At 67.4% G+C, this 24,143-nt stretch overlaps 1 protein-coding gene across 3 annotated transcripts; it reads left to right on the plus strand.

The window, feature by feature from the left end:
• The first annotated feature begins 1,721 nt into the window (after nt 1–1,721).
• On the plus strand, nt 1,722–22,164 carry B4GALT2 (beta-1,4-galactosyltransferase 2). Of its 3 annotated transcripts, none has more exons than XM_075935790.1 (7): nt 1,722–1,942; nt 11,850–12,198; nt 18,179–18,414; nt 18,856–19,046; nt 19,323–19,445; nt 19,931–20,035; nt 20,532–22,164. In XM_075935790.1, exons 2-7 carry the CDS (start codon nt 11,916–11,918, stop codon nt 20,794–20,796), a joined length of 1,203 nt encoding a protein of 400 aa, XP_075791905.1. In that variant the 5' UTR covers nt 1,722–1,942; nt 11,850–11,915; the 3' UTR covers nt 20,797–22,164. The 3 variants fall into 3 exon arrangements, with proteins under 3 accessions (XP_075791905.1, XP_075791907.1, XP_075791906.1); XM_075935792.1 differs by having other exon boundaries at nt 1,726–1,942; nt 20,646–22,164; XM_075935791.1 differs by lacking the exon at nt 1,722–1,942 and adding an exon at nt 9,349–9,481.
• The last annotated feature ends 1,979 nt before the right edge of the window (nt 22,165–24,143 follow it).

Genomic DNA, 24,143 nt, shown 5'->3' on the forward strand with positions numbered 1-24,143 from the left:
CCCACAGGCTCGTCGTCACCGATGCTGCTCGCTTCCGCCCAGCAGGCTGCACGGCCTGGCTTTCGGGGTCTGCTCCTCGCTGCCCGCGCCCCCTTTTCCCACTTGTTTTTGGGGGTGGGGGAGCCGCTGCTGTCGCCTCCTCCTCTTAACCCACCAAGGCCTCGCTCCCAATTGTGGGACTGCTCGGGGTGGGGAGCACTGCAGCCTGAGGCTGGCCCGCCCCGCACGTGGCCTTTTGACATTTTCCTCACAATTGTCTCAGCCTTGGAAGCTGGCCCTTGTCCGTTCCCAGCTGGGACGCTCCCTCGTGTGCAGACAGGCCTAGTGTAACCCACACGCCTGGGGGTCACTGTCCCATGCAGAGGCACTGAGACCACTTCCAGCGAGAGACCAGAAGCAGGGAGCTCTGCAGCCAGAGCTGAGACCCGGCTGGCTTCATAGCTGCCGCGCCTATACTAAGCTTCAGAGGCCCCAGGTTCAAAGCTGCCCGGTGGGGGTTACACAAGCACCCAGGCAGCTGTAACATTGTAAAACAGCGAGGAGTCCCGAGGCACCCGAGACTCACCGATTTATGTGGGCAAGGGGCAGCAGCTTCGGTGGGTAGAAGCCGCTTTGTCAGATGCACGGAGCACGCTGGCGAAGTGGGTTTTCCCCACGAGAGCGTCTGCCCATGTAAATGGTGAGTCGCTCCGGTGCCCCAGGACTCCCCGTTGGCTTTGCCAGACACGGGCACCCCGGGAGACGTGTCACCGTTAGCGAGAGAAGGTGGGTGAGGCAGGATCTTGTATTGGCCCCCGCTGGGGGGGGAGCTGACGGAGCTGCAGCCACCGGCGCCCCCCAGCGGGTATGACGGAGCGTCGGCCCAGGTCGGCTGCCGCGCTGTTTGCGTGCAAAGCTTTCACAGGCTGCGTTGCGCCGGCTCCCCGCTCGCCCAGGGCTCCTTCGGCACACGGTGAGGTGGGAGACGCAGCTCGACCTGGTCCCTGGCTCCAGCCGAGCCCTCTGGCCTACTGGGGTGTGGAGGAACATCCTGGGGGCCCGTCCTGCAGTGGCCCTAAGGCCAGGGCAGGGGTTGGTGGCTCTGAGGTGGAGGCCGCTTGTCTGTGACAGCCCCCCCCATGCTTCCCACAGGGGGTGGAGCCAGAATTTAACGTTGCAGTCAGGTGACTCGGGGAGCCCCGCCCACGCGTGGCACACATGGTGTCACCCAGAAGTGTGTGTAGCGCCTCTTGGCTGTCACCCTGGTATGTAGCATGGGTGCCCTCTGGCCCCACCCCCCCGCTGGGCCCCATCCTGGCTGACTCCCACCCTCTGGTGCCTGTTGCATCAGCTCCCCCATGCCCCCCATCCTGCACCACCCCTACCCAGCGGTGCCCACCCACACTTCCCCCTGCATTGTCCCTGAGCGCTGGTGTGGGAGCCCCAGGGCCCTGCCCCCAGACAGGCAGTGGGGGGCAGTGGGGGGCAGGGGAACCCAGGGACTGAGTGAAGGGGCCGGGTGGACGTAGGGGATGGGCGGTCCTGGGGGTGGAGCCCATGGTCATGGGCGTGGCCAGTCTTTTGAAGGCGTGGCCTATGGATGACGGGAGGGTCCTATTGGCAGGGGCGGGGTCCGTCTCGGGGAGGGCGGGGCTTGCGGGCGGGGCGGGGCCAGTGTCGGGGGGCGGGGCCTGCGGGCGGGGCGGGGCCAGTCCCGGGGGCGGGGCCTGCGGGCGGGGCGGGGCGGGGCCAGTCCCGGGGGCGGGGCGCTGCGGAGCGAGCGGGGCCTGCTGGTGCGGAGGGAGGCCCCGCGGCCCGGGATGGGCGCCCCGTGGCCCGGAGCGGGCGCTGCCGCTGCTGACGGGGCCGGGCTGCGGGGCAGGCGGAGGAGCCGGAGCCGCCCGCACTGAGCCCGCCCGGCCCGGGGGAGCCGGAGCCGCCGCGCCTGGACCCCCGGAGCCGGGTGAGCGCGGCCCCCCCGCCCCCCGGAACCGCCCCCCCCGGGGTCCCCCAACCGCCCCCCCGGAACCGCCCCCCCTCGGGGCCCCCCGCCCCCCCCGGATCCCCCAACCGCCCCCCGAGGTCCCCTCCGCCCATTGTCCGCCCCCCCGGCCCCCCCGTCTGCCCTGGCTGGCGCCTCGAGCGGGGGGGCCGGGCGGGGCCGGGGTGCGGGGGGGCTAACGGGCGGCGAGGCGCGCGGCCGGTCTGCGGGCTGGGCTCGGAGCGGGGGGGGGACGTTCCACCCCCGGATCCCCCCCCGCTCCGGCCCGGCCGCTCCCGGGGCGAGTGGCAGCCCGAGGGCTCCGCCCGGCCCCGGCCGCAGGCGCTGGGCATCGCCGGGGCCTTTCCGGGCCAGCCCGGTGAGATCGCCCCGCCCGGGCCTGGCTGCAGCGGGGGGCCCGGCCCAGGGGGGCGCAGCGAGGTGCGGGTGTGGGGATTGGCACGGCGGGTGCGGCAGGCCTAGCACGGGGGGGAGAGCGAGGTGCGGGTGTGCAGGCTGGCAAGGCAGGGCACAGTGGGGCTGGCATGGGGGGAACAGCGAGATGCGGGTGTGCAGGCTGGCACAGTAAGGTGCGGGTGTGCAGGCTGGCAAGGCAGGGCACAGTGGGGCTGGCATGGGGGGAACAGCGAGATGCGGGTGTGCAGGCTGGCACAGTAAGGTGCGGGTGTGCAGGCTGGCAAGGTAGGGCACAGTGGGGCTGGCATGGGGGGAACAGCGAGATGCGGGTGTGCAGGCTGGCACAGTAAGGTGCGGGTGTGCAGGCTGGCAAGGCAGGGCACAGTGGGGCTGGCATGGGGGGAACAGCGAGATGCGGGTGTGCAGGCTGGCACAGTAAGGTGCGGGTGTGCAGGCTGGCAAGGCAGGGCACAGTGGGGCTGGCATGGGAGGAACAGCGAGATGCGGGTGTGCAGGCTGGCACAGTAAGTTGCGGGTGTGCAGGCTGGCAAGGCAGGGCGCAGTGGGGCTGGCATGGGGGGAACAGCGAGGTGCGGGTGTGCAGGCTGGCACAGTAAGTTGCGGGTGTGCAGGCTGGCACAGCAAGGGGCTGGCACGCAGGGTGGGCGCGGCTCTTGCCTTTCCCTGGCACCCTGCACTGCTCAGCACCTGCCTGGTGTCCCCAGGGGCTGCCCCTGCCCTCGCTGGGCCACTAGACCCAAGCTGGGGTTTGTTTTGAGTTCGTGCGAGCTGTGACCCTGTTGACTTGTGTGTGGGTGCCCCTGTGTGTTCTGGGGTGGCTGCTGAGCCCCCCGTTCGGTGGGATGGCTGCTTGGGCCCCAACGGGGCCGTGCTCATCCCAACGGCGCGTCCGGGCTGCGCTCACTGGTCCTTGGCAAACAGGGAAAGGGTGGAGCGCGCCAGCCGCTTCTTCGCAGCAAGTCACTGGCCTGGCTCTGCTCGCAGCACGCTCCATGTATGGGCTCTGCCTGGGCCCTCGCCCCGCCCACCCGCTGGCACGGACCAGGCCGGCCACACGCTTGATAAGGGAGGAAGAAGAAGAGATTTCTCGGGCGTGCAGCTGCTGTGAACCCTTGACTCTGTTTCCACACCCCTGCGCTCCTTGCCCCCAGATGTAAGGCAAGGTTGGGTGTGGGGGAGCTGGCGCGCGGGGCAGGAGGCTCTCGCCCGTGGTTCGTGTGAGATCCCCAGTGGGGCACGGCGAGGTGTGGGGGGCTGGCATGGGGGGGCTGGCACAGCGGGGTGCGGGTGTGGGCAGCCGGTCTGACCTCCTGGGTCTCCCAGGCCTGAGACCTGCCCCTAGAACGGGAGAACCAGCCCCGGGAAGGGTTAATTACCCTCGCCGTTAAAAGCGGCCTCCTTAACCTTTGCGTTGGCAAGTTGGCGGCTGCTCCCGTGTGCGCCGTTCTGGCTGGGGTAGCTCTGGGAGCTCGTGGGCAGGTGATCGCAGCACCCCCCCCCCCCCCCCCCGTTTTCAGAGTCCCTGCTCCCCAGGATCGCGCCTCGCCTGGCTGGCCTGCGGTCTTTGTGCCTAGCTGCACGCCCCGGGCCTCGGCTGGCCTGGCAAGAGGCATTTCTCACGCTCAGCGCGGGCTCCCTGCCCCCGGCCATGGCTGGCCTGGCAAGAGGCATTTCTCACGCTCAGCGCGGGCTCCCTGCCCCGGGCCAGGGCTGGCCTGGCAAGAGGCATTTCTCACGCTCAGCGCGGGCTCCCTGCCCTGGGCCATGGCTGGCCTGGCAAGAGGCATTTCTCACGCTCAGCGCGGGCTCCCTGCCCCGGGCCATGGCTGGCCTGGCAAGAGGCATTTCTCACGCTCAGCGCGGGCTCCCTGCCCTGGGCCTCGGCTGGCCTGGCAAGAGGCATTTCTCACGCTCAGCGCGGGCTCCCTGCCCCGGGCCTCGGCTGGCCTGGCAAGAGGCATTTCTCGCGCTCAGCGCGGGCTCCCTGCCCCGGGCCTCGGCTGGCCTGGCAAGAGGCATTTCTCACGCTCAGCGCGGGCTCCCTGCCCCGGGCCATGGCTGGCCTGGCAAGAGGCATTTCTCACGCTCAGCGCGGGCTCCCTGCCCTGGGCCATGGCTGGCCTGGCAAGAGGCATTTCTCACGCTCAGCGCGGGCTCCCTGCCCCGGGCCATGGCTGGCCTGGCAAGAGGCATTTCTCACGCTCAGCGCGGGCTCCCTGCCCCGGGCCATGGCTGGCCTGGCAAGAGGCATTTCTCACGCTCAGCGCGGGCTCCCTGCCCCGGGCCTCGGCTGGCCTGGCAAGAGGCATTTCTCACGCTCAGCGCGGGCTCCCTGCCCCGGGCCTCGGCTGGCCTGGCAAGAGGCATTTCTCACGCTCAGCGCGGGCTCCCTGCCCCGGGCCCCGGCTGGCCTGGCAAGAGGCATTTCTCACGCTCAGCGCGGGCTCCCTGCCCCGGGCCATGGCTGGCCTGGCAAGAGGCATTTCTCGCGCTCAGCGCGGGCTCCCTGCCCCGGGCCATGGCTGGCCTGGCAAGAGGCATTTCTCACGCTCAGCGCGGGCTCCCTGCCCCGGGCCATGGCTGGCCTGGCAAGAGGCATTTCTCACGCTCAGCGCGGGCTCCCTGCCCCGGGCCTCGGCTGGCCTGGCAAGAGGCATTTCTCACGCTCAGTGCGGGCTCCCTGCCCCGGGCCTCGGCTGGCCTGGCAAGAGGCATTTCTCACGCTCAGCGCGGGCTCCCTGCCCCGGGCCTCGGCTGGCCTGGCAAGAGGCATTTCTCACGCTCAGCGCGGGCTCCCTGCCCCGGGCCTCGGCTGGCCTGGCAAGAGGCATTTCTCACGCTCAGCGCGGGCTCCCTGCCCCGGGCCATGGCTGGCCTGGCAAGAGGCATTTCTCACGCTCAGCGCGGGCTCCCTGCCCCGGGCCATGGCTGGCCTGGCAAGAGGCATTTCTCACGCTCAGCGCGGGCTCCCTGCCCCGGGCCTCGGCTGGCCTGGCAAGAGGCATTTCTCACGCTCAGCGCGGGCTCCCTGCCCCGGGCCATGGCTGGCCTGGCAAGAGGCATTTCTCACGCTCAGCGCGGGCTCCCTGCCCCGGCTGCTGAGCCCCTCGCGGGGCCGGTGGGATCCCTACGCAGCCGGGCTCCATGGCCCCGGGAACGGGGAGCAGCGAAGCCACGTAGCTCCAAACGGAGTCGGGCGTTTTGCTCCCCTGGGCAGAGCAGCCCCGAGGGGCGTGACGGAGCTGAGCCCTGGGCGCTGCGTGGCGAGCTGCCCCGCTCAGAGCGCCGTGGCGGGCAGGAGCTGGGCAGGGCGCCGCTCGCTGGGGTGCTCCGTGCTCCGGTCGCGGTGGCGACTGCCCGGCTCGCTGGCTGAATAGCTGGGCGGGGCCGTTCATAGCGCCCAGCCCACGCCCCTGGCCCTCCCACCCGCCGGGGGCCACATACCCGGCCCATTCAGGGACTCCTGCGGCCCTCCCCCATGCCACGGGCTCGGGGTCCCTCCCCTGCCCCCAAGACTCTCTCGGGGGCTGGGCTGGGGGCGGTTGTGCCCTGGAGGTGCTGCAGGGGTGTGCCTGTGGGATGCCAGAGCTCCGGGTACAAGGGGGCAGGCTGCGAGGAGGACGGTGGTGCGACCATCCGGGGCCAGCACTGGGGAGCTCACTCCCGCCCTGGCAGGCCGAGGGGGGGCTCCTAACCGCCCTGGCAGGCCGAAGGGGGGGGCTCCTAACCGCGCTGGCAGGCCGAGGGGGGGGCTCCTAACCGCCCTGGCAGGCCGAGGGGGGGGCTCCTAACCGCCCTGGCAGGCCAAAGGGGGGGCTCCTAACCGCCCTGGCAGGCCAAAGGGGGGGCTCCTAACCGCCCTGGCAGGCCAAAGGGGGGGGCTCCTAACCGCGCTGGCAGGCCGAGGGGGGGGCTCCTAACCGCCCTGGCAGGCCGAGGGGGGGGCTCCTAACCGCCCTGGCAGGCCAAAGGGGGGGCTCCTAACCGCCCTGGCAGGCCAAAGGGGGGGGCTCCTAACCGCGCTGGCAGGCCGAGGGGGGGGCTCCTAACCGCCCTGGCAGGCCGAGGGGGGGGCTCCTAACCGCGCTGGCAGGCTGGGGGTTCGTGCCTGCTCCGATGGGCTGAGGCGGGCCCGGGCGGGGCCTTGTGCCATGCTGGCAGCGAGGCGGCTGAGGCAGGGATGTGGTAGAGCTGGGTGCAGGGCCCTGGTCTCGGGTGCCCCCAGCCGGGGGCGGCAGGTCTGTCGCTCCGCCTTGGGCACTCGGGCACCGTGTCGGAGCCGGGCCGGGGCGCTGGCCGGCGTGCGGAGCATCCCGCGAGCTCTGCGGTCGCCCTGTGGGCACGTGTAGGGAGCTGCCAGCTCGCAGGCCTCCCCATTGCCCGTGGCTGAGCGGCCGGGGGTACACAGCTCTGCAGGGCTTCAGGCATTGGGAGCGCGGGGGCACGTGGCCCTGCAGGCCTCCCCAGAGACGCCGTGTCGCCCCGCCTGCCGGCCGGCTGCACTCCCGCTCCGCAGGGCGCTGGCTTCCGAGCACAGGGCGTGCCGTTCCACTCGCTGCTCCGCTGCTGCCTCGTGCGTGCCCCAGGCTGCCTCTGCCGCTTTCCCTGGCCCCGGGCCATCGCCTCACGCCTGCTCCCCAGCGCGGCTCCACGGGCTGGGCCTGCTGCCCACCTGGTGCTTGGGGAGCTGGGGGCAGCTGTCCCCTGGGCGCGGCCCCTCCTGCTCCACGGACGCCCCCAGCCCTGCTGGAATCCGTAACCGCACCTCTGAGCCGCCGCCTCGCCAGCCTCACCCATCCCACGCCCCCAGACCGGGCCTTGGGCTGCAGCGCCTCCTGCCTTGCCCCGCAGGCCTCGGCCGAGGTTCGGTGTCGGGACAGAGCCGCTGCGAGGCCTCCTCATCCCGCACGCCGCCCTGCTCGTCTGGAAACCCCCCCCCCCCCGGCTAGCGCACCGGGGAGAGGGAAACTGAGTCGCCCACCCCTGTCACAAAGAAGCAGACGCGTTGTCAGTTCTCTGCTCAGCCGCCAGACTGGGGGGCCCCTCGGCTGTAGGGAGGGGCATTTTCTGGGGCTGGCTCCCCCCATCTCCCTTGCAGGGGCTGTGGCTGTTTGCACTGGCAGCCTGCGCTGAGGGTGGGGGTGTTCGGGGCTGGCAGGCAGGGGGGATCCCTGGGACCTGGGGCGATCCGTAGGCGCTGGGCTCTGGTTACCCTCGATTGAGCTTCCGGACGCGCCCTGCCCGGCGCTGGCGTTTGGCGGGCTCCGGCTGGGCGTGCAGTGCAGTGACAATGGGGGGGGCTATGTACCCCGCTGAGCCGTTGTCTCTGGCTCCCGCAGACTTGGGCGGGCCACCTTGCACCAGCCTGCTCGGGTCACCTGCCCGAGGCTCGGCCCAGCCAGGAGGCTGCAGGCAGGTACCGGAGCAAGGGCTGGGTTCCACCCGCCTGACTACGGAACCGGTGCATGTCTGTGCCGCCGCTCCCCTGCCTGGGATCCGCCTAGTCCTAAGCCCTGTACCGCCCTCGGCCGAGGGAGAGTCGCCGAGTCTCAGAGCGTGTGGAGCAGGATCGCCTGTTGCTAGATTCTGGGTGGCCCTAGGGCAGCACTGTGCGGGGGGGAGCTGGTAGGGCCATGCCTTCTCCCCCCAGGCACTCCTGGGGTACAGTCTGTGATGCCAAGTCAGGGTTCCCCCAAATCCTGCACCCCCGTAGCAGCCAGAACAGACTCCGCCGGCCAGTAGAACGGGGGGTTCATTGCTTCTCCGGGGTCCAGCCCAGCACAGACGTGATGTGGCTACAGGAGCCTGGGCCAGGCTGCCTCAGCCCCCTTGGGGTGGGGGGTCCATCACCCCCTAGACCTCCAGCCCCCAGCTTAGGCTCACTCCTTCATGTCCCCCAGCCAGCAGCTGACCCTTCCCCGAAGCCTCGTGTTGGTCTCTGCCTACCTCATCTCCTCCGGCTCAGCGCGGTGTCTGGGCCAGTGCACGTGGGGGAGTCACTGGGAATCGCACAGCCCAGCGCAGGGGGACCCGGGCACAGAGCAGACAGCCCCCCCACACACACACACAGTCCATGCCCCTGGGGCAGGCTGCTGGGACAGAGGCCGAGGGGGATCCTGCGTACTGTTAACCTGCAGCGCGGGGCGCCGAGGGCGCGCTCCGGGCAGGGTGAGGCCCCCGGGGCCTGGCTGAGCCCTCGCAACGAGCCAGCACGAGTCCAACGCTGCTGGGGCTGCAGCCCCCCCGCGGCCGGCTGCCCTCGCAGGTACAGCTCGTCCTGCATCCAGCAGCTGCCATCAGCCCTGTGTTCTGGGGGTGCCGGTAGCCGGGGCTCAAGTCCCCCCGGGGCCTGCTCCTCGTGAATTGACCAGGCACCCGTCTGTCGCCGGAGGCAGGTTCTCCAGCCTGGTCGCCATCGGGGTGCCTCTTCCCCGAGCCGCGGCGACGTCCCAGGCTCCTTCTTGGGGCGCAGACTGGGGCTGGGGCGGCCGGACAGCCGCTCGGCTTCTGCTTCAGATTCCTGGGTGCACCCAAGGGGCCGGCCGCAGGCTGGGAACTCGGGTTCTGCTGATGGTCCCCACGCAGTCCCTGCTTCCCAGGCGCGGCCCCACCCTCCTTGGCCCCAGGTATCGCTGCATGAGGCCGTGGGAAAGGCCGGTGTGCGTGTGCCCGCCTGCCAGAGTGAGCGTGGCAATCGGGCTGGGAGGAGTGGGGGGGGGGGGGGGTGAGGGAAGGGCTCCGGGAATGCAGCAAGCTCTGGGGTGGAGCAGGCCTTGGCTGCTGAGCTGAGGGGCCGTGGGCCGGAACCCAGAGTAGACAGCTGGTCCGGCCCTGGGGACGTGGCACAGGAAGCCTGAGAGAAGTGACTTCCCTGCCCCAGGAAGGGGAAACCCCAAGCCCGCCCTGCAGAGGCTGAGTCGCGAGGCGGCCTGGGGGCACCAGGGGCTGCAGGCGGAGGGGCCCCGAGGGGAGCGAGGCCCTAGCGTGGCCAGGAGGGGGTGCCAGCTGGCAGGAGAGGCGCAGGTGGCAGAGCAGTGAGGGGGGGGAGACAGCTGGCTCCCCTTGGGCAGCGAAACAAGCCAGGTGAGCCCCAAGCCAGCGGGTGCCCCGGCCGAGCGCGGGGAGGCGGGAGCAGCCGGAGCTCGCGAGCGTGGGACAGAGCAGCGCCAGGGGAGGCCAGGGCTTGGCGCTGGGGGGGGGAAGGGGGAGGCGCAGGCCCAGCGCACGAGCCGGGGCAGGAGCCCAGCCGTACCCAGGCCAGGCTGGGCCTCCGGAGCGTGTGGCTCCGATTGGCTGGTGCCCAGTTTGTCTCTCCTTGGCCCCCCAACTCCCTTGCGCCTCTGCTGTTCGGCTGGAAGGGGGAAGGGACAGGAACTCTGGCTTCCCCTGCGTGGGGGCAGCAGGCCTGGAGTTTGTATCCCCCCCAGGAAAAGGCTGAGCTGGGGACCCTAAGCTGGCAGCAGTACGGTGCTGGGGGCTTGAGGGGGGCTGGGGGCCCTAGGCTGGCAGCAGCGGGGAGCTGGGGGCACTAGGCGGACAGTAGTATGGTGCTGGGGTTTGAGGGGAGCTGAGGGCACTAGGCGGGCGGCAGTGGGGTCCTGGGGGCACTAGGCGGGCGGCAGTGGGGTCCTGGGGGCACTAGGCGGGTAGCAGTACAGTGCTGGGGGTTTGAGGGGTCCTGGGGGCACTAGGCGGGCGCCAGTGGGGTCCTGGGGGCACTAGGCGGGCGCCAGTGGGGTCCTGGGGGCACTAGGCGGGCGCCAGTGGGGTCCTGGGGGCACTAGGTGGGCTGCAGTGGGGTCCTGGGGGCACTAGGCGGGCGCCAGTGAGGTCCTGGGGGCACTAGGTGGGCTGCAGTGGGGTGCTGGGGGCACTAGGTGGGTAGCAGTACGGTGCTGGGGGTTTGAGGGGTGCTGGGGGCACTAGGCGGGCGGCAGTGGGGTGCTGGGGGCACTAGGCGGGTAGCAGTACAGTGCTGGGGGTTTGAGGGGTGCTGGGGGCACTAGGCGGGTAGCAGTACGGTGCTGGGGGTTTGAGGGGTGCTGGGGGCACTAGGCGGGTAGCAGTACGGTGCTGGGGGTTTGAGGGGTGCTGGGGGCACTAGGCGGGTAGCAGTACAGTGCTGGGGGTTTGAGGGGTGCTGGGGGCACTAGGCGGGCGGCAGTGGGGTGCTGGGGGCACTAGGCGGGTAGCAGTACGGTGCTGGGGGTTTGAGGGGTGCTGGGGGCACTAGGCGGGTAGCAGTACGGTGCTGGGGATTTGAGGGGTGCTGGGGGCACTAGGCGGGTAGCAGTACGGTGCTGGGGGTTTGAGGGGTGCTGGGGGCACTAGGCGGGTGGCAGTGGGGTGCTGGGGGCACTAGGTGGGTAGCAGTATGGTGCTGGGGGTTTGAGGGGTGCTGAGGGCACTAGGCGGGTAGCAGTACGGTGCTGGGGGTTTGAGGGTGCTGGGGGCACTAGGCGGGTAGCAGTACAGTGCTGGGGGTTTGAGGGGTGCTGAGGGCACTAGGCGGGCGGCAGTGGGGTGCTGGGGGCACTAGGCGGGTAGCAGTACGGTGCTGGGGGTTTGAGGGGTGCTGGGGGCACTAGGCGGGTGGCAGTGGGGTGCTGGGGGCACTAGGTGGGTAGCAGTACGGTGCTGGGGGTTTGAGGGGTGCTGAGGGCACTAGGCGGGTAGCAGTACGGTGCTGGGGGTTTGAGGGTGCTGGGGGCACTAGGCGGGTAGCAGTACAGTGCTGGGGGTTTGAGGGGTGCTGAGGGCCCTAGGCGGGTAGCAGTACGGTGCTGGGGGTTTGAGGGGTGCTGGGGGCACTAGGCGGGCGGCAGTGGGGTGCTGGGGGCACTAGGCGGGTAGCAGTACAGTGCTGGGGGTTTGAGGGGTGCTGGGGGCACTAGGCGGGCGGCAGTGGGGTGCTGGGGGCACTAGGCGGGTAGCAGTACGGTGCTGGGGGTTTGAGGGGTGCTGGGGGCACTAGGCGGGCGGCAGTGGGGTGCTGGGGGCACTAGGCGGGTAGCAGTACGGTGCTGGGGGTTTGAGGGGTGCTGGGGGCACTAGGCGGGCGGCAGTACAGTGCTGGGGGTTTGAGGGGTGCTGAGGGCACTAGGCGGGTAGCAGTACAGTGCTGGGGGTTTGAGGGGTGCTGGGGGCACTAGGCGGGCGGCAGTGGGGTGCTGAGGGCACTAGGCGGGTAGCAGTACGGTGCTGGGGTTTTGAGGGGTGCTGGGGGCACTAGGCGGGTAGCAGTACAGTGCTGGGGATTTGAGGGGTGCTGGGGGCACTAGGCAGGCTGCAGTGGGGTCCTGGGGGCGCTAGGCGGGCAGCAGCAGGGGGCCGGGGGGCTGCTCCGGGCAGGCTTGTCCTCTGGCAGGGCACCAGAGGCCCTCGGGGACCCGCCTCTCTCTGGGCTCAGAGGGGCTCAGGGGCCTGGCCTGATGGTTGGCTCCCCGGGCAGGAGCGGCGCCTTGGCGGGAGCTGCCCCGGAGCCTGGCGCACATGCGTGCCCGCCAGTGCCCAGAAGATGACCAGGCTGCTCCTGGGAGTGACCCTGGAGAGGATCTGCAAGGCCGTGCTGCTGCTGTGCCTGCTGCACTTCGTCATCATCGTCATCCTCTACTTCGACGTCTACGCCCAGCACCTGGCCTTCTTCAGCCGCTTCAACGGGCGCAACGCCTCGCGGGCCCAGCCCCCCGCCAACGCCTCCCGGCCCCGCGGCACCCACGCCCCCAGCGCCAAGCCCGGCGCCAACCGCTCCGTCACCGAGGCGCCCGTCCTGCCCTGCCCGGACGCGCCGCCCGGCTTAGGTGAGCTCCACAGGGCCGGCTGGGCTGGAGAACGGGCTGGGGAGTGTGGGGCTGGGCTGGGTGGGAGGGGGGGCCAGGAGGCCTGGGACAGGCTGGGCTGGAGGGCGGGCCAGGGAGTGTGGGGCTGGGCCGGATCTGGGTGGGAGAGTGGGCGGGGGGGCTGGCTGGGTTGGGCAGAGTAGGGCAGAAACAGGTGCTGACCTCTTTCGAAGTCCCCCCCTCACCCCCACACACACCCTCCGTAGCTCCCAGAGGAACTAGCGCCCGGGAGTGGGACGGGCTGTTGGGCCTGGCTGGGCGACCTGGGGCCGTTGCTGGTGGGGAGGCGATGGTGTCACGGGGTGTGGGGGAGTCCCCGGGCTCGCCCCTCCATCCCGCAGCCAGACGTGCCTCTCAGGCGGCAGGTAGAGCAGAAGGTTTATTGGTTCACAGGGACACAGTGTAGCGCAGACTTGTTGTTACTATGGATAGTAATTCCATGCTCTCATAAGAATATAACAGTAGAGATCTATTATCGACCACCTGACCAGAAGAGTGATAGTGATTATGAAATGCTATCAAAATAAAAAACTCAATAATAGTAGGGATTTCAATTATCCCCATATTGACTGGGTACACATCACCTCAAGGCGAAATGCAGAGACAAAATTTCTCAATACATTAACTGACTGCTTCTTGGAGCAGCTGGTACAGGAGCCCACAACGGGAGAGGTGATTCTCCATTTAGTCTGAGTGGCGCGCAGGATCTGGCCTGGGAGGTAACTATAACCAGACCGCTGGGAACTAGTGACCATAATATAACAACATTTAACATTCCTGTGGTGGGAAGAACCCCGCAGCAGTCCAACACTGGGGCATTTCATTTCAAAAAGGGGAACTATGCAAAAATGAGGCAGTTAGTTCAACAGAAATGAAAAGGTCCAGTGACTAAAGTAAAATCCCTGCAGGCTGCATGGATGCTTTTCAAAGACACCATAATAGAGGCCCAACTTAAATGTATACCCCAAATTAAAAAAACACAGTAAAAGAACTAAGAGAGAGCCACTGTGGCTTAACAACCAGGTAAAAGAAGCAGTGACAGATAAAAAGACTTAAAAAGTGGAAGTCAGATCCTAGTGAGGTAAATAGACAGGAGCATAAACACTGCCACATGAAGTGTAAAAACGGAATAAGAAAAGCCAAAAAGGAGTTGGAAGAACAGCTAGCCAAAAACTCGAAAAGTAATAACAAAATGTTTTTTAAGTACATCAGAAGCAGGAAGGCGGCTAAACAGCCAGTGAGGCCCCTGGACGATCGAGCACTTAAAGACGATAAAGTCATTGTGGAGAAACTAAATGAATTCTTTGCTTCAGTCTTCACAGCTGAGTTTGAGGGAGATTCCCAAACCTGACCCATCCTTTGTAGGACTTGTCACAGATTGAAGTGTCAGTAGAGGAGGTTTTGGAATTGATTGATAAACTTCATAGTAACCAGTCAGCGGGACCAGATGGCATTCACCCAAGAGTTCTGAAAGAACTCAAATGGGAAATTGCGGAACTATTAACTATGGTTTGTAAGCTAGCCTTTAAATCAGCTTCCATACCTCATGACTGGAAGATAGGTAATGTGACGCCAATATTTAAAAAGGGCTCTAGCAGTGATCCCGGCAATTACAGAGCAGTATGTCTAATGTCAGTACCGAGCAAATTAGTTGAAACCATAGTAAAGAATAAAATTGTTAGACACACAGAAGAACATAATTTGTTGGGCAAAAGACAACATGGTTTCTGTAAAGGGAAATCCTGTTTTACTAATCTGCTAGAGTTATTTGAGGGGCTCAATAAGCATGTGGGGAAGGGGATCCAGTAGATCTAGTGAACTTAGATTTCCAGAAAGCCTCTGACAAGGTCCCTCACCAAGGGCTCTTACGTAAATTAAGTTGTCATGGGATAAGAGGGAAGATCCTTTCATGAACTGAGAACTGGTTAAACAATAGGAAACCAAGGGTAGGAATAAATGGTCAGTTTTCAGAATGGAGAGGTAGCTAGTGGGTCCCTCAGCACTCTGTCCTGGGACCAGCCCTATTCACATACAGGCAGTCCCCGGGTTACGTACAAGATAGGGACTGTAGGTTTGTTCTTAAGTTGAATCTGTATGTAAGTCGGAACTGGTACATATTGTAGGGGAAACTCTAGCCAAACATTTCTCCAGAGCTCAGTTTTATTCTCCCACACCTCACTTCCCTCAGTCCTTTATTCTCAAGCTGAGGTGTCTGCTGAGAAAAGCCGCTCCGCGTCTCCCTGGTCTGCTGGGGGGAAGTAGCTAGTGCGGGGTTGCCTCACCCCGTTTGTATGTAGGGATCCGATGTAAGTCGGATCCATGTAACCCGGGGACTCCTGTATTCAGAAATGATCCAGAGAAAGCGATAAACGGAGGTGGCAAAGTTTGGGGACGATACTAAACTGCTCAAGGTAGTTAAGACCAAAGCAGACTGTGAAGAACTTCAAAAAGATCTCACATAACGAAATGATTGGGCATCAACATGACAAATGAAATGTAATGTGGATAAATGTAAAGTAATGCACATCGGGAAAAATAACCCCAACTAGACGTACAGTATGATGGGGACTAATTTAGCTACAACTAATCAGGAAAGATCTTGGAGTCATCGTGGGTCGTTCTCTGGAGACGTCCACGCAGGGTGCAGCAGCAGCCAAAAAAGCAAACAAGATGTTTGGAATCATTAAAAAAGGGAAAGAGAATGAGACAGAGAATATCTTATTGCCTTATATAAATCCATGGTTCGCCCACATCTGGAATACTGCGTACAGATGTGGTCTCATCTCAAAAAAGATATGCATTAGAAAAAATTCAGAGAAGGGCAACTAAAATGATTGGGGGTTTGGAACGGGTCCCATTTGAAAAGAGATTAGAGACTAGGACTTTTCAGCTTGGAAAGTGGAGACTAAGGGGGGATAGGATAGAGGTCTATAAAATCATGAGCGGTGTGGAGAGGGTGAATAAGGAAAAGTTATTTACTTGTTCCCATAATATAAGAACTAGGAGCCACCAAATGAAATTAATGGGCAGCAGGTTTAAAACAAAGAAAAGGAAGTTCTTCTTCACGCAGAGCATAGTCAACCTGTGGAACTCCTTGCCGCAGGAGGCTGTGAAGGCTAGGACTCTAACAGGGTTTAAAAGAGAACTAAATAAATTAATGGAGGTTAAGTCCATTAATGGCTATTAGCCAGGCTGGGTAAGGAATGGTGTCCCCAGCCTCTGTGTGTCTGAGGGTGGAGATGGATGGCAGGAGGGAGATCACTTGATCATTCCCTGTTCGGTTCCCTCCCTCTGGGGCACCTGGCACTGGCCACTGCGGGCAGACAGACACTGCGCTGGATGGACCTTGGGTCTGACCCCGTCTGGCCGTTCTTATGAGCCAGGAGCAGTCAGGACAATCCATCCTGTGGAGAGGGGGGTCCAGAGCCAGGACCCCTGCCCAGCCCCCTAAGCCAGCCAGACTCTGGTCCCCCTAAACCAGCCAAAAACTCCTACCCCCAGCCCTGCAGGCAGCCCCAGCTCCTGCTTCGTCGCTTCCCTGGCCCAAGGTGTTAGCTGCTGTCCTGGGCCCTCAGGCGGTGAGAGACTGAACACAGGTCCCCAGTGAGCTGTGCTCGGCCCACCCCTCCTGCAGGCACGCACGCGTCCACACGGAGTAAGTGCAGAACAGCACAGGGCACTGCGCTCACGTACAGCACAACGAAGCAGAGGGAGCACGCGGGGGGGTGCCACGAGAGTGTGAGCGCGTGCGGGGGGGTGCCACGAGAGTGTGAGCGCGCGGGGGGGGGCCACGAGAGTGTGAGCGCGCGCGGGGGGCCACGAGAGTGTGAGCGCTGCCCCCAGCAAGATACAGATGGGCTGGCAGCTCAGCTCACGGCAGCGATGGGGACCTTTTGTCCAGCCGCCACCTCTGGGGTCCCCGTGGTGCCGGCCCAGGGCACTGGGGCTTGGCTGGGCTCCCTGGTTTGTGGCCCACGGTCTCGGGGTTTGAGCCAGGTCACCGGGGCTGTCTGGCTTCCTAGCCATTCCCTGGGCCCGCGGCCTGTCCGGCCCCCAAGCACCGTGCAGGGCTGAGACGCGCCCGTGCTGGGCAGGCGGCCAGGCCAGAGCAGTGCCCGGCGCTGAGCTCCCTGCCCACGTGGCTGCCTGTGGTGCAGTGTCAGCCCCTGGCTGGTCGCGGTGCTGGGCGGTGGGGACCCCACTGGCGGGGTCTGTAGCACCCCAGCAAGCGGGGCCTCAGGACAGTGGCCAGACCAGTTCTGCTGGTTAAGGGAAGAGGGGACACAGGAAGTGAGCGCTGGGGGAAGGGTCGGTCTGGGCTGGAGCCGTGAGGGAGAGGGACTGAGGTTGCTGGGGCTGAGGCCTAGGGGTGATAGACCCCTAACCCCAGGGCTCCGTCTACACTGGCAGGATTTTCCGGAAATGCTTTTAACGGAAAAGTTTTCCATTAAAAGCATTTTCGGAAAAGCACGTTTAGATTGGCAGGACGCTTTTCCACAAAAGCGCTTTTTGAGGAAAAGCGTCCGTGGCCAATCTAGACGCAGTTTTCCGCAAAAAAGCCCCGATCGCCATTTTCACCATTGGGGCTTTTTTACAGAAAACAGTCCTGTGCTGTCTACACTGGCCCTCTTGCGCAAAAGTCTTTCGGAAAAAGACTTTTGTCCGAACAGGAGCAGCGTAGGATTTCCGGAAAAGCACTGACAATCTTACCTGAGATCGTCAGTGCTTTTCTGGAAATTCAAGTGGCCAGTGTAGACAGCTGGCAAGATTTTCTGCAAAATCATCTGATTTTGCAGAAAAACTTGCCAGTCTAGACACAGCCCAGGGGTTTGAAACATCCTGGCCCCGACTCCTGTAATCACCCCCCTCTGTGCTGGGCTGTACCCTGGAAGAGCAATAACCCCTCTATTCTACTGCTGGCGGAGTCTGTTCCTGCTGCTACGGGGTGCAGGAAGGGGGACCCCGACTGCGTCGTCACGCTGCCCTGCGGCGGAGGCACTGCCAGCTGCAGGCCTGAGGTGTGGGGGGCCCGGAGGGGTGTGACGGCGCTTCGGGGACCCCGACCCTGCACCTCCGACCGCAGCCAGATATGACTCCTCCCGCCAGTGGAGCATGGAGGGTTATTGCTTCTCGAGACACAGCCCAGCGTGTGCTCCATGCAGGTGTAGGATCGGCCGGCCGCCCTAGTTCCCTTGGGGGCGGGGTTCACAGGCCCCTGAACCCCCTGCTGGGTTTAGTCTGCTCCCTCCTTGCTTCCCACACTCAGACTCCCCTTCTCCCGCCCACAGACCCCTCCTCCCCCAGGCAGCCACCCCCTCCTGTGTGCAAACCCCTCCGCTGGCCAGCTGAGAAGTTGCTAACCATGGTTATGTGCAGTCTCTTCTCCCCCTCCCAGGGCTGGGCAGTGCTACAGACACCGGCCAGTAGGGGTCCCCCCAGCCCACCCAGCAACCAGTGACTGTCCAGCAGAGTGGGCCCAGCCCCCAAGAGTGGACGTCCCCCATGTCACAAGGGTTATTGCCAGGTGCGGGCCGTGCTGCCAGCCTGGCTCCCCGGCCCACGCTGTGGGCTGACCTTGCTGGGGGGCTGGGCTGGGTGCAGGCTTCCATCTCCGGCCTTGCCCCACACGTCCCCATAGGGTCTGGGGCTCACCATGGGCCGCGCGGAACGGTGCCTGGGCGGGGGTAGGAACCGGCAGGCCCTGGCACTAAGCACTGGTTAGCGGAACTGGTAATAAACTCGGGGCGCCGCCACATTGACCGGGCAGCCCCGGGGCAGGGGGACGGAGCCTGGCATGGGGGCTCCCTGGGCACGGGGCTGGTGGCTTTGCACCCTGATGCCCGGGGGTTCCCTGTCCCCCACTGGCATGGAGCACTCCCGGGCACAGCCCGCCCCGTGGGGGGCAGTGCGGCTGGCTGGTAACCGGCTCCCTGCCCCCCAGTTGGCCGGCTGCTCATTGAGTTCAGCTCCCCCATGAGCATGGAGCGGGTGCAGCGGGAGAACCCGGAGGTGCAGGCGGGCGGGAAGTACGCGCCCCGGGACTGCCAGCCCCGCCAGAAGGTGGCCATCCTCATCCCCTTCCGCCACCGGGAGCCCCACCTGCGCTACTGGCTGCACTACCTGCACCCCATCCTGCGCCGGCAGCAGGTGGCCTACGGCATCTACATCATCAACCAGGTGGGGCCACGGGCAGGGCCACGGGTATCCCCTCCCCCGCACCCCGGAGGCCCGGCTCAGGGTCTCCAATTCCCAGGTGGAGGCTGAGCCCAGGCCGGGCCCTGGGTGGCCAGACTGGCTCCCTACGCCCGCTGTGCTGGCTGAGCCCAGGGCAGACCCCCTGGCAGGTGTGGGGGTGCCCCTGGGAGGGCTGGTGCAGAGGGACTCCGGCCCGTGCCGCTGAGACTGGGCATGTTGTGCGGGTCTGTGGCTGTGCAGCCCAGCGGCGCCTCAGCCCGCCCCGGTGCCCCGAGGCCTTGGTCGGCGTCCCCAGCCGAGCAGGGCGGCTGCAGCCCAGAGGGGCCGTGGGAGGGCCCGGCCAGCGGGGTGCTCGGGGCGGCGGGCAGGGCTCATCTCTGGGGAGCCCCCTCCCTGTGCACCCCGACGCTTGTCCCCGCGCAGTACGGCGAGGACACCTTCAACCGGGCCAAGCTGCTCAACGTGGGCTTCCTGGAGGCGCTGAAGGACGAGGCCGACTACGACTGCTTCATCTTCAGCGACGTGGACCTGGTGCCCATGGACGACCGGAACCTGTACCGCTGCTACGGCCAGCCCCGCCACTTCGCCGTCGCCATGGACAAGTTCAGCTTCAGGCCAGTGCGCGCCCTCCCAAGCGCGAGGCCCGGGGGGTGCACCCTGGCATGGGGTGGAGGGGAAAGGAAGCGCCGTGCTGAGCAGGCCGGGTGGGAGAGGGAGCCAGGGGCTGGCAGAGGGGTCTTTGTGGCGCTTGGTGCCTGGGGGCCCGGCCCCAGTGCAGAGCCAGAGCTGGGATAGGCCAGTGCCCCGGGGCAGAGAGCCCAGCCCAGCCCCCCCCCCCCCCCCACGGCTCTGGTGCCCACACTGACGCCAGCTGCTGCCTGTCCCTGCAGGCTGCCCTACGCCGGCTACTTCGGGGGCGTCTCTGGCCTGAGCCGGTCCCAGTTCCTGAAGATCAACGGCTTCCCCAACGAGTACTGGGGCTGGGGCGGGGAGGACGATGACATCTTCAATCGGTGGGTGAGCCCCCCCCCCCCCCCCCGCTGGCAGGCCAGCCGCCCTAGTGAGCAAACCCCCCCCCCCCCCCCGTGCTGCCGGGCCAGCCCCCTTGGTTAGCTCCCTCCCCCCCCCCCCCCGCTGCCGGGCCAGCCCCCTTGGTTAGCTCCCTCCCCCCCCCCCCCCCCCCCCCCCCGCTGCCGGGCCAGCCCCCTTGGTGAGCTCCCCCCCCCCCCGTGCTGCCGGGCCAGCCCCCTTGGTTAGCTTCCCCCCCCCCCCCCGGCTGCCGGGCCAGCCCCCTTGGTGAGCTCCCCCCTCCCCCCGTGCTGCCGGGCCAACCCCCTTGCACTGTCTGTCCTGCCCCAGAGGAGCCGGGAGCGTGGCCGTTCCAAAGCGCCCAGCCCCGGTGGGAGCAGCGTGGGGAGGGCAGGGCCCTGTGGGGTGGGGCTCAGGCCAGTGACTGTCTCCCTGGGGGGCTGACGCGAGCTGCACCCTCTGTCCCCAGGATCTCTCTGAACGGCATGAAGGTGTCGCGCCCCGACATCCGCATCGGCAGGTACCGGATGATCAAACACGAGCGCGACAAACACAACGAGCCCAACCCGCAGAGGTGAGCCCCACGCCTGGTCGCTCCCCCCAGTGCCCCGTGGGCACCACGGCTGGGCACAGCCCAGGGAGCCTGCCCGGCCCCCCCTGCCCCTCGCCGTGGGGTCACCTCACCCAACCCCTGGGGCGTCAGCTCTGCCTCCAGGCGGGCCCCTGGCTAATCCTGGCTCTTGTGCTGGGAGTCAGGATACCTGGGTTCCCTTCTCTCTGCCACAGACTCACCGCCTGGCCTTGGTGAAGCTGCTCCCTTTAGACCCTGGCGTGCTGGCTGGGCAAGAGGGCAGCCGCTTCTTCCCTGGGGCTGGCCCTGCCCGGCAGGGACCGGAGCCCCGAGGGCTGCCCGGAGCTGTGACTGGCCCCGCCCGGCAGGGACCGGAGCCCTGAGGGCTGCCCGGAGCTGTGACTGGCCCTGCCCGGCAGGGACCGGAGCCCTGAGGGCTGCCCGGAGCTGTGACTGGCCCCGAGGGCTGCCCGGAGCTGTGACTGGCCCCGCCCGGCAGGGACTGGAGCCCCGAGGGCTGCCCGGAGCTGTGGCTGGCCCTGCTTGGCGCGGCTACCGCTGGCCATGGCCCCTACTGCTGCCGGTCCTGCTCACTGCTCCACGCCTCCGGCAGGTTCGCCAAGATCCAGAACACCAAGGTGACGATGAAACGGGACGGCATCAGCTCCCTGCAGTACCGGCTGGTGGAAGTGACCCGCTGGCCCATGTACACGAATGTCACGGTGGACATCGGCAGGCCGCCCCCGCGCCCAGCCCGGGGCTAGCGCCGTCACTGGCTCGCCCAGCCCCTGGGCGCACGAGGCGGCAGGGGAGGCTCCGTGCCCTGGGCTGGCCGGCTGCGGAGGAGCCTCGGCCTGGCCGTGCAGCTGGAACCAGGACGTTTTGGCCTGCTGGGCGTGACTGCGCCAGGATCCCCGCCGGGCGCTGCCCCAGCTGTGCAGAACTGCCCCGCGAGGGGGGCTTCTGGCCCTGGCCAACGAGCCCCCCGCCCGTTTGAGGGGATCCAAGGACGGAGCTGCTCCTGCAGCTTGCCTGGGGCCGGGTCTGCTCTGCGCCGGGAGTAACCCCCCCCTCCCTTCTGCCCTGGCCTGCTCAGCACCAGGGGCTCCCTCCCGTGGGTGCTCGCGGGGCAGAGTGGCTGGGGGAGGGAGCAGAGCCCTCTGCCGGGCCCAGGGAGGCTCCCTGCCAGGTGGGTGCCTTGCTGCCCCAGGGCCGAGGGCTCCGAGCACGGACACAGCCCCTCTCGCTGTCTTCCTCGGCCGCGTCAGCTAGTGCTCAGAGCCTGGGTCCTGCTCTCGGCTCTGCCCCAGGCGCACACCTTGGGCAAGTGCCTGCCCCTCTTTGTGCCTCAGTTTCCCCCTCCCAGGGGCTCATGGGCTGGCCCCTCCCACACACAGCAGCAGTGTCCTTGGGGGACTTGGAAGGGGCAGTTACACATGGGGGGAGCCCTTGTCTGCGCTGCTCCTTCCCTGCAGCCTCTCCCAGGGGCTGCTGCAGCCAGTGGGGAAGGAGTCCCAGAGCCCCGCTAGGTGGGTCACACCACAGTGACTGCTAGTGCAGAAACGGGGGGCTCGGGGCTTGCTGCACCCGGCAGGGGCCTTTACAATACAACATTCCAGCCCAGCTGGTCTGGGGGCGGGGCTTCTTTCTCTGGCACCTTTCCCTGCTGCCTGGGCAAGTGGGGTGCTCCTTGGCTGGGGCTGCTGCCTGCCCGGGGCGGGGGAGCCCTGCTGGCTCTGCTGCCCGAGGCAGGCTCCTTGTACAGTTTTGCCTGCCGACCCCGTGCCCCAGGCTCCATCCCTGGCCTTGCTGGGGGCAAACTGGGGGAAGTGGGGGCCCAGCCAACCCCCCTGCTGCCCAGCCTGCTCCTCCCCAGTGCTGAGCCCCCGGGCAGGGCCTGGGCCCGGTCCCGGCCAAGTCCTGGAGCTGGGGCAGAGAAGCAGCCAGTGCCTGTGTGGGGAGCCCTGCCCCGCTGCTCGGGGGCGAGGGGGGCAGCAGCGGGCAGCATGCCCGGGCCAGGGCCCTGTTGACTTTTGTACATTTGAATGTTTGACCTGGTTTGAGCGTCTCCGGAATGCAGCTTTTGGTCCCAGCGACCAGACTTTTCTATTTAATAAAGTTTGGAAAATTCAGGGCCTTTGTTGGGGGAGGGGTGTGGGGGGGAGCGAGGCCTGCTGCAGAGTCCCCATCCACCCTAGCAGGGCCAGGGCCACCCTCTGCCCCCAGGCCCTCTGAGCCGCTGAGGCCTGGAGCTGGGCTGGGAAGAGCCGGGGGGCTGGCCTTGCTCCCAGCCACCTGTGGGAGGTTAGGGCAGCGGGGGAGGCTTTGCAACCCAGCAGGAAGTGGGGGAGGGCTGTTTGAGGAAGATTAGAGGGGGCCACGGGGGCCCACAGGAGCTGGGGGGCTGGGGAGCTTTGCACGTGTGGGAGATGAGGGGTTGGGGGTCTGAGGCGCTGTGGCCCAGGGGGTTCTGCACCTGCAAGGGGGGGGGGCCATAGCAGCAGCGACGGAGCGCGTCACACTTGGCCGCAGGGTGGCCCTTGCAGTAGCCCACGTGGCAGCAGCTGCAGAGACCCCCCCAGCCCGCCCCTCCCGCGGGGGGACCTGTGGCCGGCGCCTGACCTGGGGGAAAGTGCTCCAGGGAGCAGCAGGTGCAGCCGGGCAGCTTGTGGTACCCGGGCGCCTGTCCCAAGAGCCCAGGTCAGTGGCTGGTGGCCCCATCTGCCCCACTCTGCCTCCAGGCGCTGCAAATACCCCCCCCCCCCCCCCCGACAGGAGCAGCCAGAGGGATTCTCCCGGCCCCTCGGCCAGCGCCCCAGGCCAGAGGCTTTGGCTCACTGCCCCAGTGTGAGCCCCGGCCGGCCCCCAGCTCAGTGCGGCCTCCCTCTGCCCCTGGACACCGCACCTCCCTCGTGGGGCAGGGACCCCCCCGCCCAGCCCTGCCCGGCAGCAAAGGGGGCCTCTGCCCAGACAGTGACCTGCCCCCTCCACGCCCAGCGCCTGCCCCCGGGCCCCTCACCCCCCTGCCCCCCGCGCCTGCCCCCGGGCCCCTCACCCTCCCCTGCCCCCCAGCGCCTGCCCCCGAGCCCCTCACCCCCCTGCCCCCCAGCGCCTGCCCCCGGGCCCCTCACCCTCCCCTGCCCCCCAGCGCCTGCCCCCGAGCCCCTCACCCCCCTGCCCCCCGCGCCTGCCCCCGGGCCCCTCACCCTCCCCTGCCCCCCAGCGCCTGCCCCCGGGCCCCTCACCCTCCCCTGCCCCCCAGCGCCTGCCCCCGAGCCCCTCACCCCCCTGCCCCCGGGCCCCTCACCCTCCTCTGCCCCCCAGCGCCTGCCCCCGAGCCCCTCACCCCCCTGCCCCTCGCGCCTGCCCCCGGGCCCCTCACCCCCCTGCCCCCCAGCGCCTGCCCCCGAGCCCCTCACCCTCCCCTGCCCCCCGCGCCTGCCCCCGAGCCCCTCACCCTTCCCTGCCCCCCAGCGCCTGCCCCCGAGCCCCTCACCCCCTGCCCCCCGCGCCTGCCCCCGAGCCCCTCACCCCCCTGCCCCCCAGCGCCTGCCCCCGAGCCCCTCACCCTCCCCTGCCCCCCAGCGCCTGCCCCCGAGCCCCTCACGCCCCTGCCCCCCGCGCCTGCCCCCGAGCCCCTCACCCCCCTGCCCCCGGGCCCCTCACCCTGCCCTGCCCCCCAGCGCCTGCCCCCGAGCCCCTCACCCCCCTGCCCCCCGCGCCTGCCCCCGGGCCCCTCACCCTCCCCTGCCCCCCAGCGCCTGCCCCCGAGCCCCTCACCCTCCCCTGCCCCCGGGCCCTTCACCCTCCTCTGCCCCCGAGCCCCTCACCCTCCCCTGCCCCCGAGCCCCTCACCCTCCTCTGCCCCCCAGCGCCTGCCCCCGAGCCCCTCACCCCCCTGCCCCCCGCGCCTGCCCCCGGGCCCCTCACCCCCCTGCCCCCCAGCGCCTGCCCCCGAGCCCCTCACCCCCCTGCCCCCCGCGCCTGCCCCCGAGCCCCTCACCCTCCCCTGCCCCCCGCGCCTGCCCCCGAGCCCCTCACCCCCCTGCCTCCCGCGCCTGCCCCCGAGCCCCTCACCCTCCCCTGCCCCCCAGCGCCTGCCCCCGAGCCC

This window comes from Pelodiscus sinensis, chromosome 9 (assembly GCF_049634645.1).
Source record: "Pelodiscus sinensis isolate JC-2024 chromosome 9, ASM4963464v1, whole genome shotgun sequence".
NCBI classification, from domain to species: domain Eukaryota; kingdom Metazoa; phylum Chordata; order Testudines; family Trionychidae; genus Pelodiscus; species Pelodiscus sinensis.

Excerpts from the sequence above, each read along its gene's own strand:
- B4GALT2 (XM_075935790.1), top strand. The coding sequence starts at position 11,916 with ATGACCAGGCTGCTCCTGGGAGTGACCCTGGAGAGGATCTGCAAGGCC. Across the intron at positions 12,199-18,178 it reads GGACGCGCCGCCCGGCTTAG|TTGGCCGGCTGCTCATTGAG; the intron begins GTGAGCTCCACA and ends CCTGCCCCCCAG. Across the intron at positions 19,047-19,322 it reads ATGGACAAGTTCAGCTTCAG|GCTGCCCTACGCCGGCTACT; the intron begins GCCAGTGCGCGC and ends CTGTCCCTGCAG.